Genomic DNA, 14,832 nt, shown 5'->3' on the forward strand with positions numbered 1-14,832 from the left:
CAGCAGTCTATATGTGGAAGTTATGAAGTCCATGAAACATGAGTAGACCCCATACCTGTGCTTTCGGTGGAGTAGCTCTTTACCAATTCGCCAGCTGTTGGCGCCTTGGTGATGTTGTAAAGAATGTAATCATCACTGGAATCCAGATCAGATGCCATCAGCATGTCTTTCTCTATAAGAACCGCTGCTCCTTCCACTAGTTCAAAACCGATGTTATTAACCAGAAATGGAGGACTGTCATCCTTCGGTAGGATGGTAATAGGAAATTTATGCCGAATGCTATGTTTTCCATCATAAATTCTAAACACAATGTAGTCTTTGGTTGTGTCACTGTCGTCATGATGATAGAAAACACCTTTATTTTTTATATCCTCTACTGTAAATATAAATGCTTTTAAATCTGTGTGGAAAGGAAGTAAGCAGAGTTATCCCATTAACACACCATAAAACAAACTTACAGATAAACATATAATGTGAAGATAATTGGAAGTAATTGGTCCCTTTATAAGCCTAAAATGTAACACTGAATTGCAGATTTTTTTATCTCTTAAAGAAATATACTCTATGCACTATAACTTCATCTCATAGGCATAGCCTGGAGCCTTCCCAATGTTCACTGCTAAATATTTTTTTTAATTGTTTAACACTGAATAATGGTCCTTGGGCACCTGTACACTGGAATTCTGCTATGGCGACACATGCTTTGGAAAATTATGATTTTTTCCAATGTATTGAAGTTTTTTTATCTTTCTATTAAAATGATGAGCTAAACTTGAACCTGCTGATGGTTATGCTCAACTAGCCTAATGCCTTGTCCGTTACATGTTTTTACTTCCAAACATTAGTTTTAAAATGTTTGCTATAAGCATAATATCTGTAAACTATTTTAGTAAAGGTACACTCCAAGCTCTTTTAACATGGTTTGGCCACATTCCCTAATTATGGTCTTCTCCTGTAGGGGAATATGGTTAACTCTGATCAGGGTTTGTCAAATTACACTAGGACAGCGCCAGGACACTCCTGGTACCGTTATGACTACAGGAGGCTGTAGTGGTTATGGCATTTGAAATGTTCCTATATATACTAACATCTTCTGTACTTCTTTAGTGTGGCAAAACATACATCTGATCACTTGAACCAATGTGCTTTTGTGAATTCCCATCAGTCTATCTGTATATTGCAGTCTAATTGACTATAAATGACATCAGCACATTCCCTCTGATGCACAGAACATGAGATTGCACAGATCAATGTGCGCAAGGCCTTTGGACAGCATCCGGGGAAGTTGGAGATAAGATAAGTTATGTAGCCATTAAAATATAGATGCCTGGTTTTATCCAAGCATTTGTATTTTCTATATGCCTGCATTATACTCATAAACAAGTATAATGTTTGTATTCTGCTGGCAAATGGAGGGACTGGTTTTCCAAAACTCCATTCAAACCATATTTAGCTATATTTCCGCCCACACTTACTGTATGTTACAAATACTGTATCTATGCTAGAATCAGACAGATTGAGGCGACTAACTACGAGTCTTGTCTGATTCCAAAACTCTCTGAAGAACCCAGTAAATTCATGTTCCTTTAAATCCAGGCACCAGACAACATGAGGGTGCTAGCATGCCAAGTTAAGGTTCTGTCATTTCTATTTTCAATTAAATATTCCTGTCTAATTTGCAGCAGTTTAACTGCCCATTCTACTCATGATGAACTGTATACATCAAAACTTTCACAAGAGTTTGATGAACATATAAAACTAATATTCATACTTTTGTCATCTTAAATTTGAAATTCGGCTAAGAACTTGAAATGCATGTAAAATGCAAATATTACTTGTAAGAAAAATGTTGTTCGCTAAATTACACAAGCCACATTGCCAGCAATTGTATAGATCAATAAATATATTAGTCTAAAATAACTTATTACATTTATGTGTTTTTTTTGCCATACACCTCTAATGTTTACACAAACTGAATCGTATCTTAATTTTATTAGAATCTACAATGTAAAGCGTGAGCATAAATTAAACAAACGTAATCATGTATTTCTCCTTAAAATCGTTACCTTTAAGCGTGAGGCGTCCATGATTTAAACCATCCACAGTAACCAATCGAACAGCTTGTATATTGTCAGCGTCAACAATCTGAAAGTTCTCCCACGTTATTGGACGAGACTGTCCTTCTAACAAAGTTAGTCCTGTGGGTCGAATACATTTAGGTAAAACAAAAAAATATTCAGGTTTCTGGTCTACATCTTGCGCTTTGTCTATTAGATACCCCACATTAAATACAATTGGCAATTACAAAGCATGGATGGAATTCATCTGTTACAAAGTGTTGTTCTGGAATTGTCTGCCTTAGTATTTTCAACAATTAAATTATCATACAGCAAAGTACATGACAAATAATTTAGTTTTGTTTCAAGTTAGTGAAACACATGGGGGATATAATTAAAGGGACACCCCAAGTTGGATTCGACCTATTCATTTACATTGCATATATAGTGCATTAACCCCTTAAGGACCATTAACAGTCTATAACATCAGAGCAATTTTATCTAATTATGTAGCACTAAAAACAACGCAAACAAGAATCACAAATGTAATAAAAATAGAAAATATATTCATGTTTAAAGTTCCTGTACCTGCTGCAAACTCCCATGCTTTCCATGATCTGAAGTGAGCTTTCACCAAACCAGATATTGACTGAATCCCCCCTTCTCTATGAATAAAGTATTCACCTCTCATGTGAAATTAACCTATCCGCTGTTATCTACTGGAGGTGCATTTAGAATATTAAAGGATAGAGGTTAGACATTCCATTTAAAAATTCCAGACGGAAGTACTCACCCATATTCCAAGACACTCTAGGGGCATTTGTTTCTGATGTACGAATAGAAAAATGGACCATAATTGGTGCGCTGCTCATAAAAAAGCCATCAATCACTTGAAATTCAACCTAGGAAAAAATATTATATTATTAGTATTTAAAAATGTATATTTAATGTATGATGTATATTATTTAAAAATGTATTAGTATATTTATATGTACAAAATAAATTATCTTTCTTAAAAAAAAAAGGCAAAAATAAAACTAAACTAAACAATGGGTCAATATATATTAATGGCATTTAATCGTATTAACTACGGTACAGATTTACAGTAGGAGCACCTCATGGCACATACTGACTGATTATTGTCCTTAAAAGAGCACTATAGGGTCAGGAACACAAACATGTATTCCTGACCCAATAGTGTTAAAACCACCATCTTGTCCCCCCTCCCACTTTTAGCCCTAAATATAGCAAAATCTTACTTTTACTTCAGTCTGCTGCTGCTGGCTCTGCCACTGATCTACCTGCTTGGATAACATCAACAGATGTGGTGGTTTAACCCAATCACAATGCTTTCACATAGGACTGGCTGAGACTGTCTAGGTCTAGGAGGCAGATCAGGGGCAGAGCCCGCACAAGTCAAACACAGTTGAATCAATGCATCTGTAAGAGGAAAGTTCAGTGTCTACATGCAAAGGGTGGAGACACTGAATGTCAGTGCTGCATACTTTGCAGCACTGCCCCAGGAAGCACTTCTAGCAGCCACCTGAGGAGTGGCAAGTGGAGGTATCCCTTAGCTGAATTGTAAACACTGCATTTTCCCTGAAAAGACAGTGTTTACTGCAAAAAAGCCTGAGGGGAATGATTATACGCACCTCAACAAATACAATAAGCAACAACAAATACAATAAGCAAAACAAAGCAAATGAAATGGACAGTGGGCGAAATCTATATATTATAATTATATAGCACAGTAGACTGATTTGCCAATTTTTGTTAGAATTATTTTTACTTAAACATACATTTGGACGAAATTCATCTGTACCGAAATGTCACATAGATGTATCCCAAATCACCCTAAACAGAAAATGTTTTTAGATGAACTGATTTTTTCTATCTAGCAGAAGTCTGCCAACCATTTTTAGAGTTTGGGGCATTGGGTAAGGTCTGTATAGCTACAATATACATTCAGTAATTAACAAAAACTAAAGGTATACTTATTGTAAGTAAATGTTTTTCACCCAGTGTATCATGTTACAATAAATACAATAATTTGACACACAATTACCTACTTTTATTTGTACACATATTACTTTTTATTTTATGTATTTACCCTCATTCTGAACAGGATGTTAGAGTTTAAGAAAAAAATAAATTAAGAGAAAATTCAATGAGAATAGTCATAATAGTTTTTGGCTACAACTACATAATAAAAAAGGTAATAGATTTTAATACAAAGTAGGAGATTTCTCAAAGCGTTCCCTTCTAAAAAGTGGTACAAAAATGTAAAAATGGAGGAGTGGCCAATGGAATGTGTCCGTTGGTTCCTTAGTGATTTCCCCACTTTAAGTATTTTAGACCACTTTTTAGAACAGAACACTTTGATAAATCTCCCTTAAACACTCCAGAATAAGACCATAAATGCAATGAGATTGTCTCCAATTGATCTCTCCCAAGGGGAGAATGAAAGTAACATAACTTTCACCCGGATATTTTTTATAGTAAAGAAGACTAGAGGGTCAGTGGTGATTTCTCATAGATGAAAGATGTCTAGAATTAAAACTGTAAAACATATAGATAACATACCTCATAGGTTTGTCTTTCGGCTTGGGTGGTATTAGGTGGTTGGTAGGCTATCTTCATATTGTGCAAGTCTTGCCAGGTGAAGGCTGTGACAGCCTTTGTGTGATCTTCCACATGGGTAATAAATCCTGCAGGAGGTGGCTTGGTGATATCAAATACGAGTCTGCCTTTTGGTGTTTCGTCATCTTCTCCATCTATGGTAGCTGTTGTGAGTGGGGTTAAGATAAATTGATCTATTTCCAAAATAAACATGGGCATAAAGGATGCACGAGGAGGGGTGTTAGGAACTGCACCCACTATGAATACTGGAATCCATATATTTTGCACCTAAGAAAAGGAAAATAATCTATGTAACGTTGTAAACTTCAAATGGAATTTAGAAGTGAAACATTGTCGTCTTCTTCTAGAGTCACCACCATGAACCTTTTTAACAATGCAGATGTTTGACAGACAAGCAAAAGTTTACTATTAAGCTACATTTGATTTGTTATTTAGTAAAAAAAACACATAAATATCCTTTAAATCAGTCAATATATGATTTACTGTGATGGGATCTACTAGAAGATTAAATAGTAACTGGAACACCAATAAGTATTAGCACACATGTAGATACAAAACATATAACAATACGGTGTAATCTTCCTTAGGGAAGGTGTTTATTTATGTTACAGAGTTAGGACAAAAATATTTTAATTTCAAATATTATATTTATTCACCCTTGGCTACTATTTCTGCAAGCTGAGTTTTCAATTCAGGAAAAATATGAAGTGAACATAACCATTTAACAATAAATCATCAAGATATATTCTAAGCATGGATTCTACTCTCTAATATAAACAAAAATCTAATTTTTGCAGTGCTGAATTTTGACAGAAAAGCTTTCTTGAAACCCAAATATGGCAAATAACCCAAATAATGCTAACTAATATTTTCCCTGATTTACTCCCTTTTTTCCAGCACCAAGGCTCCCTCAGCACTGCTTACCTTTTTGCCTCCTGCAACATCATAGAGGAGCCAAGGCCTCCTAGCAATGGTCCAAACCTCATAGAGGAGCATTGGGGATCTGATGTGCATTCACATTGTGTCATTGAGTTCAATGCTCCTGTATGGGCTTTCGTGTCACATTAGCAAGTTTCCCTCGGTTGATGCCGAGGAAGCGCCTCTACATAGTTACATAGTTACATAACTGAAAAGAGAAATTCATCCATCAAATTCAGCCTTTCTCACATTTTGATGTTGATCCAAAAGAAGGCAAACAAACCAATCTGAAGCGCTTCCAATTGTGCAACAAACTAAGAAAAAATTCCCTCTTGACCCCAGAATGACGGTCAGATATCTCCTTGGATCAATGATCTATAACCCCACTAATTCAAATTTATATCCATGTATGTTATGTTTTTGCAAGTATTTATCCAACTGCTGTTTAAACATCTGTTTAGACTCTGATAAAACCACCTCTTTGGGCAGAGAATTCCAAATTCTTATTGTTACTGTAAAAAAACCTTTCCGTTGTCTTATACTAAATCTCCTTTCTTCCAGTCTGAATGTGTGACCTCTTGTCCTATGTATAGTGCTATTTTTGAATATATTTCCACACAATGTTTGTATTGGCCCCAAATATATTTGTGTAATGTTATCATATCCCCTCTGAGGTGCTGTTTTTCCAAACTAAAGAGATTTAAATTTGTTAACCTTTCTTCATAGCTAAAATGTTCCATTCCTTTCATTACTTTTGTAGTCCACCTCTGCACTTTTTCTAGTGCCATAATATCCTTCTTTAGAACAGGTGCCCAAAATTGCGCAGCATATTCAAAATTTGGTCTTACCAGTTATTTATATAGAGACAAAATTATATTTTCATCCCGGGAATAATGCCCCTATTTATACATGACGATGCCTTACTGGACTTGGCAACTGCAGATTGACATTGCATATTTGTTGCCTAGTTTATTGTCTATAACAATTCCCAAATCCTTCTCATTTGTTGTTATCCCTAATTCACTACCATTTAGGGTGCAAGATGCTAGTTGCTTGTGCATCCTTTACCCCAAAGTGCATAACTTTTCATTTTCCACATAAAATTTCACCTACCATTTAAGTGCCCATTCAACCAACCTATCTAAATCCCTCTGCAGCAAAGCAATGTACTGTACACATTGTATTCTTTTACAGAGCTGTGTGTCATCTGCAAACACTAAAACATGGTGTTCAATTACTATTTCAAGATAATGTATAAATATGTTAAATGGATGCGGTCCCAGAATAGAACCCTGAGGCTCACCACTTACCACTTTTGTCCAGATTGAAAATGTACCATTTATAACAACTCTTTATGCTCTATGTTTAAGCCATTGTTCTACCCAAAAACAATAATTTCATTTCGTATCAAATGCTTTGGCAAAACTCAAGTAGATCACATCCATTGCAACACCCTGATCTATACTTCTAGTTACTTCTTCATAGAAGACAGCGACTACAGGTTGATTTAACCCTGCAATGTAATCATTGTAAATTCTACTTAAAATGCAACGTTTTGTATGGCAGGGTTAAAATGACAGGGCCACTGCACCCAGAACATTTAATTGAGATAAGTGTTATAGCTGTTATTTATAGTATGTTCACTGACAGATTTACTCAAGTATGGATTCTATGGGAATTTAACGTGGATTTTTGGGAACTACAGTCAATTATGGTGCTGTATAGGTATAATCTGAAAACTCATTAATTTAAACGTGTCCTCAGTATCCAAGCCTTGGGAAAAACAGAACAAAATGCTACCAAGTAATATTTATTCTTTACACCTTTTCACGTGAATGCATCGTAGAGCAGAACACTAACCTTTAATAGTTTTTTGTTTTCCCCACCGCGGAATTCCACTTGAAGAGGGATATAGTCAGTGTCAGGTGAAGGAGGACTAAGGTGCTGGTACTTTATCCCCATTTCCATAAAATCCACACAGTTCGTTTTTAAAAAACGCAGTTCCTTTAATCCCAGGGAGCACGCTTTATTTCCTGGACAGTGCGCATTCTCTTGTCTGTCTAAGGGCATCAAATATATATATTTTTTAAGAGAGATTTTAAGCTTGTTTGAGCAGTTCTCACTACCTTTTGTTTGTGTAAATTAAGTCTTTGCTGTAGAAAAAACGTATGTGTTATAAAGGTAACTAGGAGTCAAAAATATTTTTTATGTGAACATTTACTATTTTTTAAGATTTTTGTAGGGATGCACTTGAAGAAGGCATTATGCATTCGTAGTGGTTTTTACTGGTTTTTGAGGTTGTATGACTATTCCTATGTGTTAATATACAGTATATTCACGAATATTTGTAAGAACTATGGTTTACTTTGGCCAAACATTCTGCATAGTCATAGTTGATTATTTAAAAATATAATGCATTTAAATACAAGCACATATTTTCAAACATGCTTTTTGATGTTACTATTCTTTACAGGCAAAATAACTACATAACACTATCTCGAATTGTGTACATAAATTTGGAGCATGGAAGAATTTAAAACTCACAGTTCCTCACTCTAGGACCGAGTGGGGATCCAGATCCTTGGTGACCATCACGCCTTGTATCTTCAACTACAACCTGACCATAACCTGGGAGAAGTAATTCAGTTGACAACAGCTTGACAACACAATTTGTTCCAGGTTTTTCTGAGAATGACTTGAAGGAGAGAATGCTTTTATCCACTGGTTTCGAAGATACGCCATAGAATTCTGGAACTTCTAAAGATTGATCCAGGTGAACAATACCAGATATTGGTTCACTTATTTTTATTTCAATCACAAAAGTCTCTGTAATGGTTTCTTGTTCTGAAAACCTATGTGCAAATAATGAACATTGTAAATTGTATGTATAAAGACAAAATGCTATCTTGAAAGGACACTTCAGACTCCTAAATCACTTTAGCTTGCTGTTTAAACAGGGATGAGGTTGGAAAACAGTTACTACAAAACTATGGCAGTGTTTCCCAAACTAGTCCTCAAGACCCACTGTAGCGGAGCTGCAATACTAAAACCGATATCTCCACTGGTAGTCTGTAGATCATCAAAGAAAGCACAGTTCAGCAGTATAATCCCAATTCCCCCTGTAACCGGACGATACACAGTTCTGGGAGTCAACTGATTAATGGAAGCCACACACGGCAATTTATGTGTGTCCCCATGTAAGGGGTTTACTGTAACACATTCCAGGGGCCTTCACCCCTGGATTATCTAGAGGAAAGAGAAGAGTAAAAGTTGTAGCAAGGTTTCCGTAGGTGAACCTGTGGAAGGATCATTAACGGACGCCCTGGACCTGAGATGGGACAGTGACAAAGTACACAACATAATGACATCACCTCTCAGGTCCAGGACATGTACATTAATAAACACCCCAAAACACCCCTTTAACAATACGGTACCCCCTCAAGTACTATATCCCCGGGAAGCCTGGATCTGAGCGCCCAACATATCCCAAAAGCACTCAGATCCCACAAACGTAGCCAAAACGCTACTGGGTTATAATTTATACCAGGGGTCCTCAAACTCCAGCCCCCCAGATGTTGCTGAACTACAACTCCCATGATTCTTTGAATTACATAGATAGCCAGAGAATCATGGGAGTTGTAGTTCAGCAACATCTGGGGGGCCGGAGTTTGAGGACCCCTGGTTTAGACCGACCGCACACGAGGCGCCTGTCCAAAAGAGTTCCATGAAATCAGGCTGTGCGGTCGGTCTCTTTCGGGAGTACGAAACACAATAAAATAACGAATGTAACCATTCGTATATCAGTTGATTGTGTGCCCCTCGTTCAGGAGTTTGTTCTCCATGAATGCCGCTCTTCCCAGGTGAATGGAACCGAAAATACATAGAGGTGGAAGTTCCAGCTGTGTTCGCGCCGTCGAGTTTCTGATTATAGTTCCATGCATTCGGCGACCAAACACCGCTGTATGTGTTCGTGGCCAACCGCCTAGAACCTTGCAGTTTCTAAGTGTGAAGAAAGTTACTAGGGTCAATTGGCAGCACACGACTCCCCTGTGTGGTATAACTGTTCGTGAGTTTGTTCAGTATATAAACAATAGAGCTATAACTTGTTTGGTGGACCCCAATTGTTGAACCAGATAAGTCCCTGATTTAAACAGTACATAATCCAAATAGGTGGCTGGTTCCGCCACACCCACCAACAGTCCAGGTTTTGTCAGTATCTCCATTGGGATAAAACAGGGAAATACATAAATCCTGGACTGTTGGTGGGCCATGACGACTGGTTTGGGAACCACTGCTCTACGGGATTTGTTAAAAGCAACAGTAGCCAGCAATTCCTTGTCCCTAGTGGTGATATTTGCCAGTTGGAAACAGCCATTTACTCACAAACAGTAGTGACAGGCACTTAATTGAGTAGCGGCTGGGCAGTAAATAGTGGCAACAAGACTGGAAACAAGCCCCGTGTTAGCTGGTGCCTCTACTATTTCATAGGAAGAAGCAGGCTTATGAATACCAAACAGTTTTTATTATCTTCAGTAAAATGTTTTCCAAGTAAACTATAATTAATGCAAGTGTAATTTCTTGAAGTAACGTCAGATAAATTATATAGACTCAGCATATGTACTTTCATCTCTACACAACACCCACCACATGTCCATTGATGTAACTTAAATGACATAAACACATAACATTTTATATATTCATGTTAACGCAAGGACGCCTGAAATGTTTTATATATTTGGGTCTATCCATTAAACAGTTAGTTATGTTGTTTTGAAAACAGATTTCCAATCTTAGGCTAAAATGTCAAAGTTGAAAGAAATATTTAGCTCAGCTGAACTGATGATTTTTTATTATTTAGGGTTATTTTGGTCTAAATATTTAAAGTTGGTTCTCAAGAAATTATAAAAATTGCAGTTTAGCGAATAAACCTCCATAAGTGGTTTTATATAAACCTCCATATGTGGCAAGAAAAGTGAATTCTTTATTTATTTATTTTTACTCTTTTCTGGAATCTTTTTTATTAGCGAGTCATTAGGCTTCCTATCGGCAACAGATTTAAAAGTGTATTTGAAATACCTGCATCCTAAGCAGAATGATTCAGAAAGCATCTCATGGGAAAAATGCCTGGAGGAAATTAAACAACTTTGATTTAACGGAAATACCTTCATTTAAAACATCCTGAGAGTGCTTTAATCGGAGAGGTTTGCACAACTATACAAACAATCGCCCTTTTTATTGCACCTCTTAGAAGCTAAATCGGATATTTTTACATAATTATGATATGAGATGAAATGGGCCGTATAGGGCATCAGGCCAAGAAAAAAAAAAAAGATACGTATGAAATGCTTAACATAAAAGTGTAACAGAAAATAAACGGTTTGTTGTGTTATGTCACCGATGATTGACATCTCCTGTACTTTGTTTTATATATATATATATATTTATTTTTTAGATCAATGCCCGCAGCTCGGCCCAGTAAATTTCTTTAGCTATAGATGTGGGTAGTTTGGGTTCGTGTAGCTGAGACGGGTAGCAGGTCTTGAGCTGACTTGAAAGAAACTGCAAACTGTACATTAAAGTGATGCAACTCTCAGTAACAAACAAGAATTCATTATTGTTCCCTAGGGAAGTGGTTCCCACCAACAGTCCAGGATATAACCATGTAACAAAACACTGTTTTGTCCAATCAGCACCTCCTCATAGAGATGCATTGAGTCAATGCATCTCTATGAGGAAAATTCAGCATATTCATGCAGAGCGTGGAGACGCTGAGCGGAGGTGTTGCTTACTGTTCAGCACTGCTTCAGGAAGCACCTCCAGTGGCCATCTGAGGAGTGGCTATTTGGAAGTGTTCCTAGGGTGCAATGTAAACACTGCCTTTTCTCTGAAAAGGCAGTGTTTGCATGAAAATGCCTGAAGGTAATGATTATACTCAACAGAACAACTACATTAAGTTATAGTTGTTCTGGTGACTATAGTGTCCCTTTAAGTACCATATTTAAATGCCATATTTCTGCTGATATACATTCTACCACAAAGTGGTATCATGGGATAGTAAATAGTAGATTTTGGAACAAACAAATATGTACATTGCGTGGTTGATTTCCCTTGATAGGAGCACACAGCTGTCACTAGCAAAGAGCCAACCACTGAACCCTTGTGTGTCCTTAAAATAAATAAATATTAACAAACATAGCAGTGGCTATGCAGACTGACAAAACATGACAGCTGAAACTCTGTTAGACATCAACATAAGGCAAATATCTTTTCATTGTGTTAGAATTCCTCATGAGCATTTCAAAAAGATTTTATTATTATTTTTAAAGATGATAATACTATAGCCTATTCAATGCCAATCCACAACATCATCCAATTCTTGTTTTTTACAGATCGATACCAGGAGGGTAAGTCCTTATTTACTATACACTGCGCTAAAATGAGTGAGAGACTAGGTTTGAGAATAAGATCTCTAAGGACCAGTGTGTTGTAATGACCAGTTTGTATAACGCTTACCCTAATGGGTAAACATTTCACTGTCGGTGTTAAGTAATTTCACTATAAATTATTACCTTGCCCTGATATAAGAAGGAAACATGATGTAACATTACCTGTATACTCTGAGCATTACTTGATCTTTATCCAAAAGTGGGGAGCCATTGTGAGTATATTTAACTTCATCCAGCAAGAACTGGCAATCAAATACCTGTAAATAAAGGTGAGGTGACACATATACACCAAGAACATATGTAGAGGGGACATAAGTGCAATGTATTTGAATGATTTCTAAACTGATCAAAAACTGTGTAACGCACACTCGCCATGTGATACACATGCAGCACGTTAGCTGCAAGCAGGGCCGAAATCAGGGGGTGACAACCATGACGGTTGTCATAGACCCAGTGGTCCTGGGGGGCCTGGACTGCCATAGGAGTCCCGGGCCCCATATTCCCTATGTGTGAATATAAATAGCAATTATCGCTATATATATGTGCAGCAGCGGGCCCCCTGCTGCCTGTATACCGCAGAGGGGGCCCAACATACTCTGTCCTTACTTTACAGCTCCTCTCTAACTCTTGCAAGACCCACGGCGGTCAGAGTGTTGCCACGGGTTACCATGGCAACGCTCCGTGCTGCAAGCAAAGCCATGCTCATGAGAGTTAGAAAGAGGAACTGTATTGTGCAGACGGAGTGTGTTGGGCCCCATCTGCGGTATGCAGGCAGCAGGGGACCCCACCATGCCACCGGAACACCAGGGGCCCGGTCGGGTGTCACGCTCCTTTAAGACTGCGACCAGGCGCCTGTAATTTCGGCAGGCTGGGAGGAAGTGACAGCCTGTCACTTCCTCTCAGCATCATGCAGGGAGACAGCGCTGGAGGTAGAGGAGGCATGATGGTAGAGGACCACTGCAGAAGCTGCTCCAGACCCCTCACTCCCACCAGCAGCAGGAATCCAAGCCACCCTTCTGGACACACAAGGTAAGCTAACAAGAGGGTGGCTGGAGATATTAAAAATATCACTTGTGTGTATGTATGAGTGTGTATACGTGTGTATGTGTATGTATGAGTATGAGTGTGTGTGTGTGTATGTGTATGTGTGTATGTGTGTGTGTGTGTGTATGTATGTATGTATGAGTGTGTGCGTGTGTCAGGGTGTGCGTGTGTGTCTGGATGTGCATCTCTGTGTGTGTGTGTGTCAGGTTGAGCATCTGTATATGTGTGTATATATGTCAGTGTGCTTCTGTGTTAGTGCCTGACTGTGTGTGCGCACACATCTGTGTGTCAGGATATGCATCTGTGTATGTGCATCTGTGTGTCATTGTGTGTGTGTTTATGTCAGTGTGTGTATCTGTATCATGGTGTGTGCATGTATCAATGTTTGTGTGTGTCAGTGTGCGTGTGTGTGTATATGTCGGTGTATGCATGTGTTAAGGTGTGTGTATATGTCGGTGTCTATATGAATTTGTGTGTATGTATATCTATGTAAGTATGTATGTATGTGGTAGTGTATGTGTATACATCCAAGCAGTCATACACCAGCACAACATACAAACACACTCCTGCAATATAACACAAATATTACATACAAACACACCCCTGCATTCAAACTCCAAAAGGAAATACAAACACACCCCTTCACTCAAACACAAATACTTCACACAAATGTAAACCCGCAGTTAAAAGTGAACACAACATTCAAACACACCCTGCAATCAAACGCAAACATTACATGCAAACACACCCCAATATTAAAACACTAAACCTATACACAAGCACCTCTTCAAACACCACCACTTTACATTATACTATAGTCAGTGGTGTATCCTGGTTTTGTGCTGCCCCTGGAACTGGGGTGGGTCTGTCCACTGAGGGGGTCTGTCTGATGGTAAACATTGGTTAAATCAGCGCAGTATATCTTTTTATCTATATACAGTTGTAATCAAAATTATTCAACCCCCATTGTAAATCAGGTTCATTGTCAAGATTTGCATATTTTCAGCTGTTTGCAATGAACAAATCAAACAAAATCATTTGAAATAACTCAACACAACAAATGATTCACGTGGTTTTCCCAACATCAACTAAAAACATGCAACTTATAATGACTTCTCCAGTCCCCAAATTATTCAACCCCCTGAATAGAATCCCAACCAACCGCACAAATATGCAAAACAGGTGTTGTGTCAAGCCCACCTGGTGCAAATAATCAAGGGCTCATTAGTTGCACCAGGTATGCTTGAGCTGGAACACTGGAAATACCTGAACTGGCTAGGTGTTTGTTGGGGGTCACGTTTCACTGGGTTTAATATGGCTAAATCAAAAAAATGGTCTACAAAGTTATGAGAAGAGATCATTGCCCTTCACAAACAATGAACAGTCTACAAAAACACAGTGAAGGCACTGAATGTTCCTAGAGATACCGTTGGAAGCATAGTTCACAAGTTCAAAGCTGAAGGAATAGGGGGCGTGGCCTAGACACTGATGGAGTAGGACGCATATTTCCTGAGCTCCTAGGCCCCAACTCGTGCAGCCCGCTTTCAAAGCACTAAATACCCACATTAATGGGGAAATCAAAGAGATTGACAACCTCTGGACAGGCAAAAGCACCCTCCACGCGGCAACAATCCGGCCCAATGGACACATTTTTATCCACACCGCACGCCTACACGGCACGGGAGACCAGGAGGCCCCGCCACCACCGTCCCCGAGTGCGGACAGTC

The 14,832-nt window shown here is 38.3% G+C and overlaps 1 protein-coding gene across 1 annotated transcript in view; it reads right to left on the reverse strand.

The window, feature by feature from the left end:
• The window catches only part of LOC134569130 (FRAS1-related extracellular matrix protein 1-like), a 151,226-nt gene that overhangs the window by 115,732 nt on the left and 20,662 nt on the right, over positions 1-14,832 (reverse strand). The window contains exons 3-9 of the mRNA XM_063428038.1: positions 12,224-12,318; positions 8,160-8,467; positions 7,476-7,675; positions 4,641-4,964; positions 2,851-2,959; positions 2,067-2,198; positions 56-400 (exon numbers count right to left, since the gene is read on the reverse strand). Of these exons, the coding sequence (XP_063284108.1) occupies positions 56-400; positions 2,067-2,198; positions 2,851-2,959; positions 4,641-4,964; positions 7,476-7,675; positions 8,160-8,467; positions 12,224-12,318 (1,513 nt within the window). The remainder of the gene's footprint in view (positions 1-55; positions 401-2,066; positions 2,199-2,850; positions 2,960-4,640; positions 4,965-7,475; positions 7,676-8,159; positions 8,468-12,223; positions 12,319-14,832) is intronic.

This window comes from Pelobates fuscus, chromosome 7 (assembly GCF_036172605.1).
Source record: "Pelobates fuscus isolate aPelFus1 chromosome 7, aPelFus1.pri, whole genome shotgun sequence".
In the NCBI taxonomy this organism is placed as follows: domain Eukaryota; kingdom Metazoa; phylum Chordata; class Amphibia; order Anura; family Pelobatidae; genus Pelobates; species Pelobates fuscus.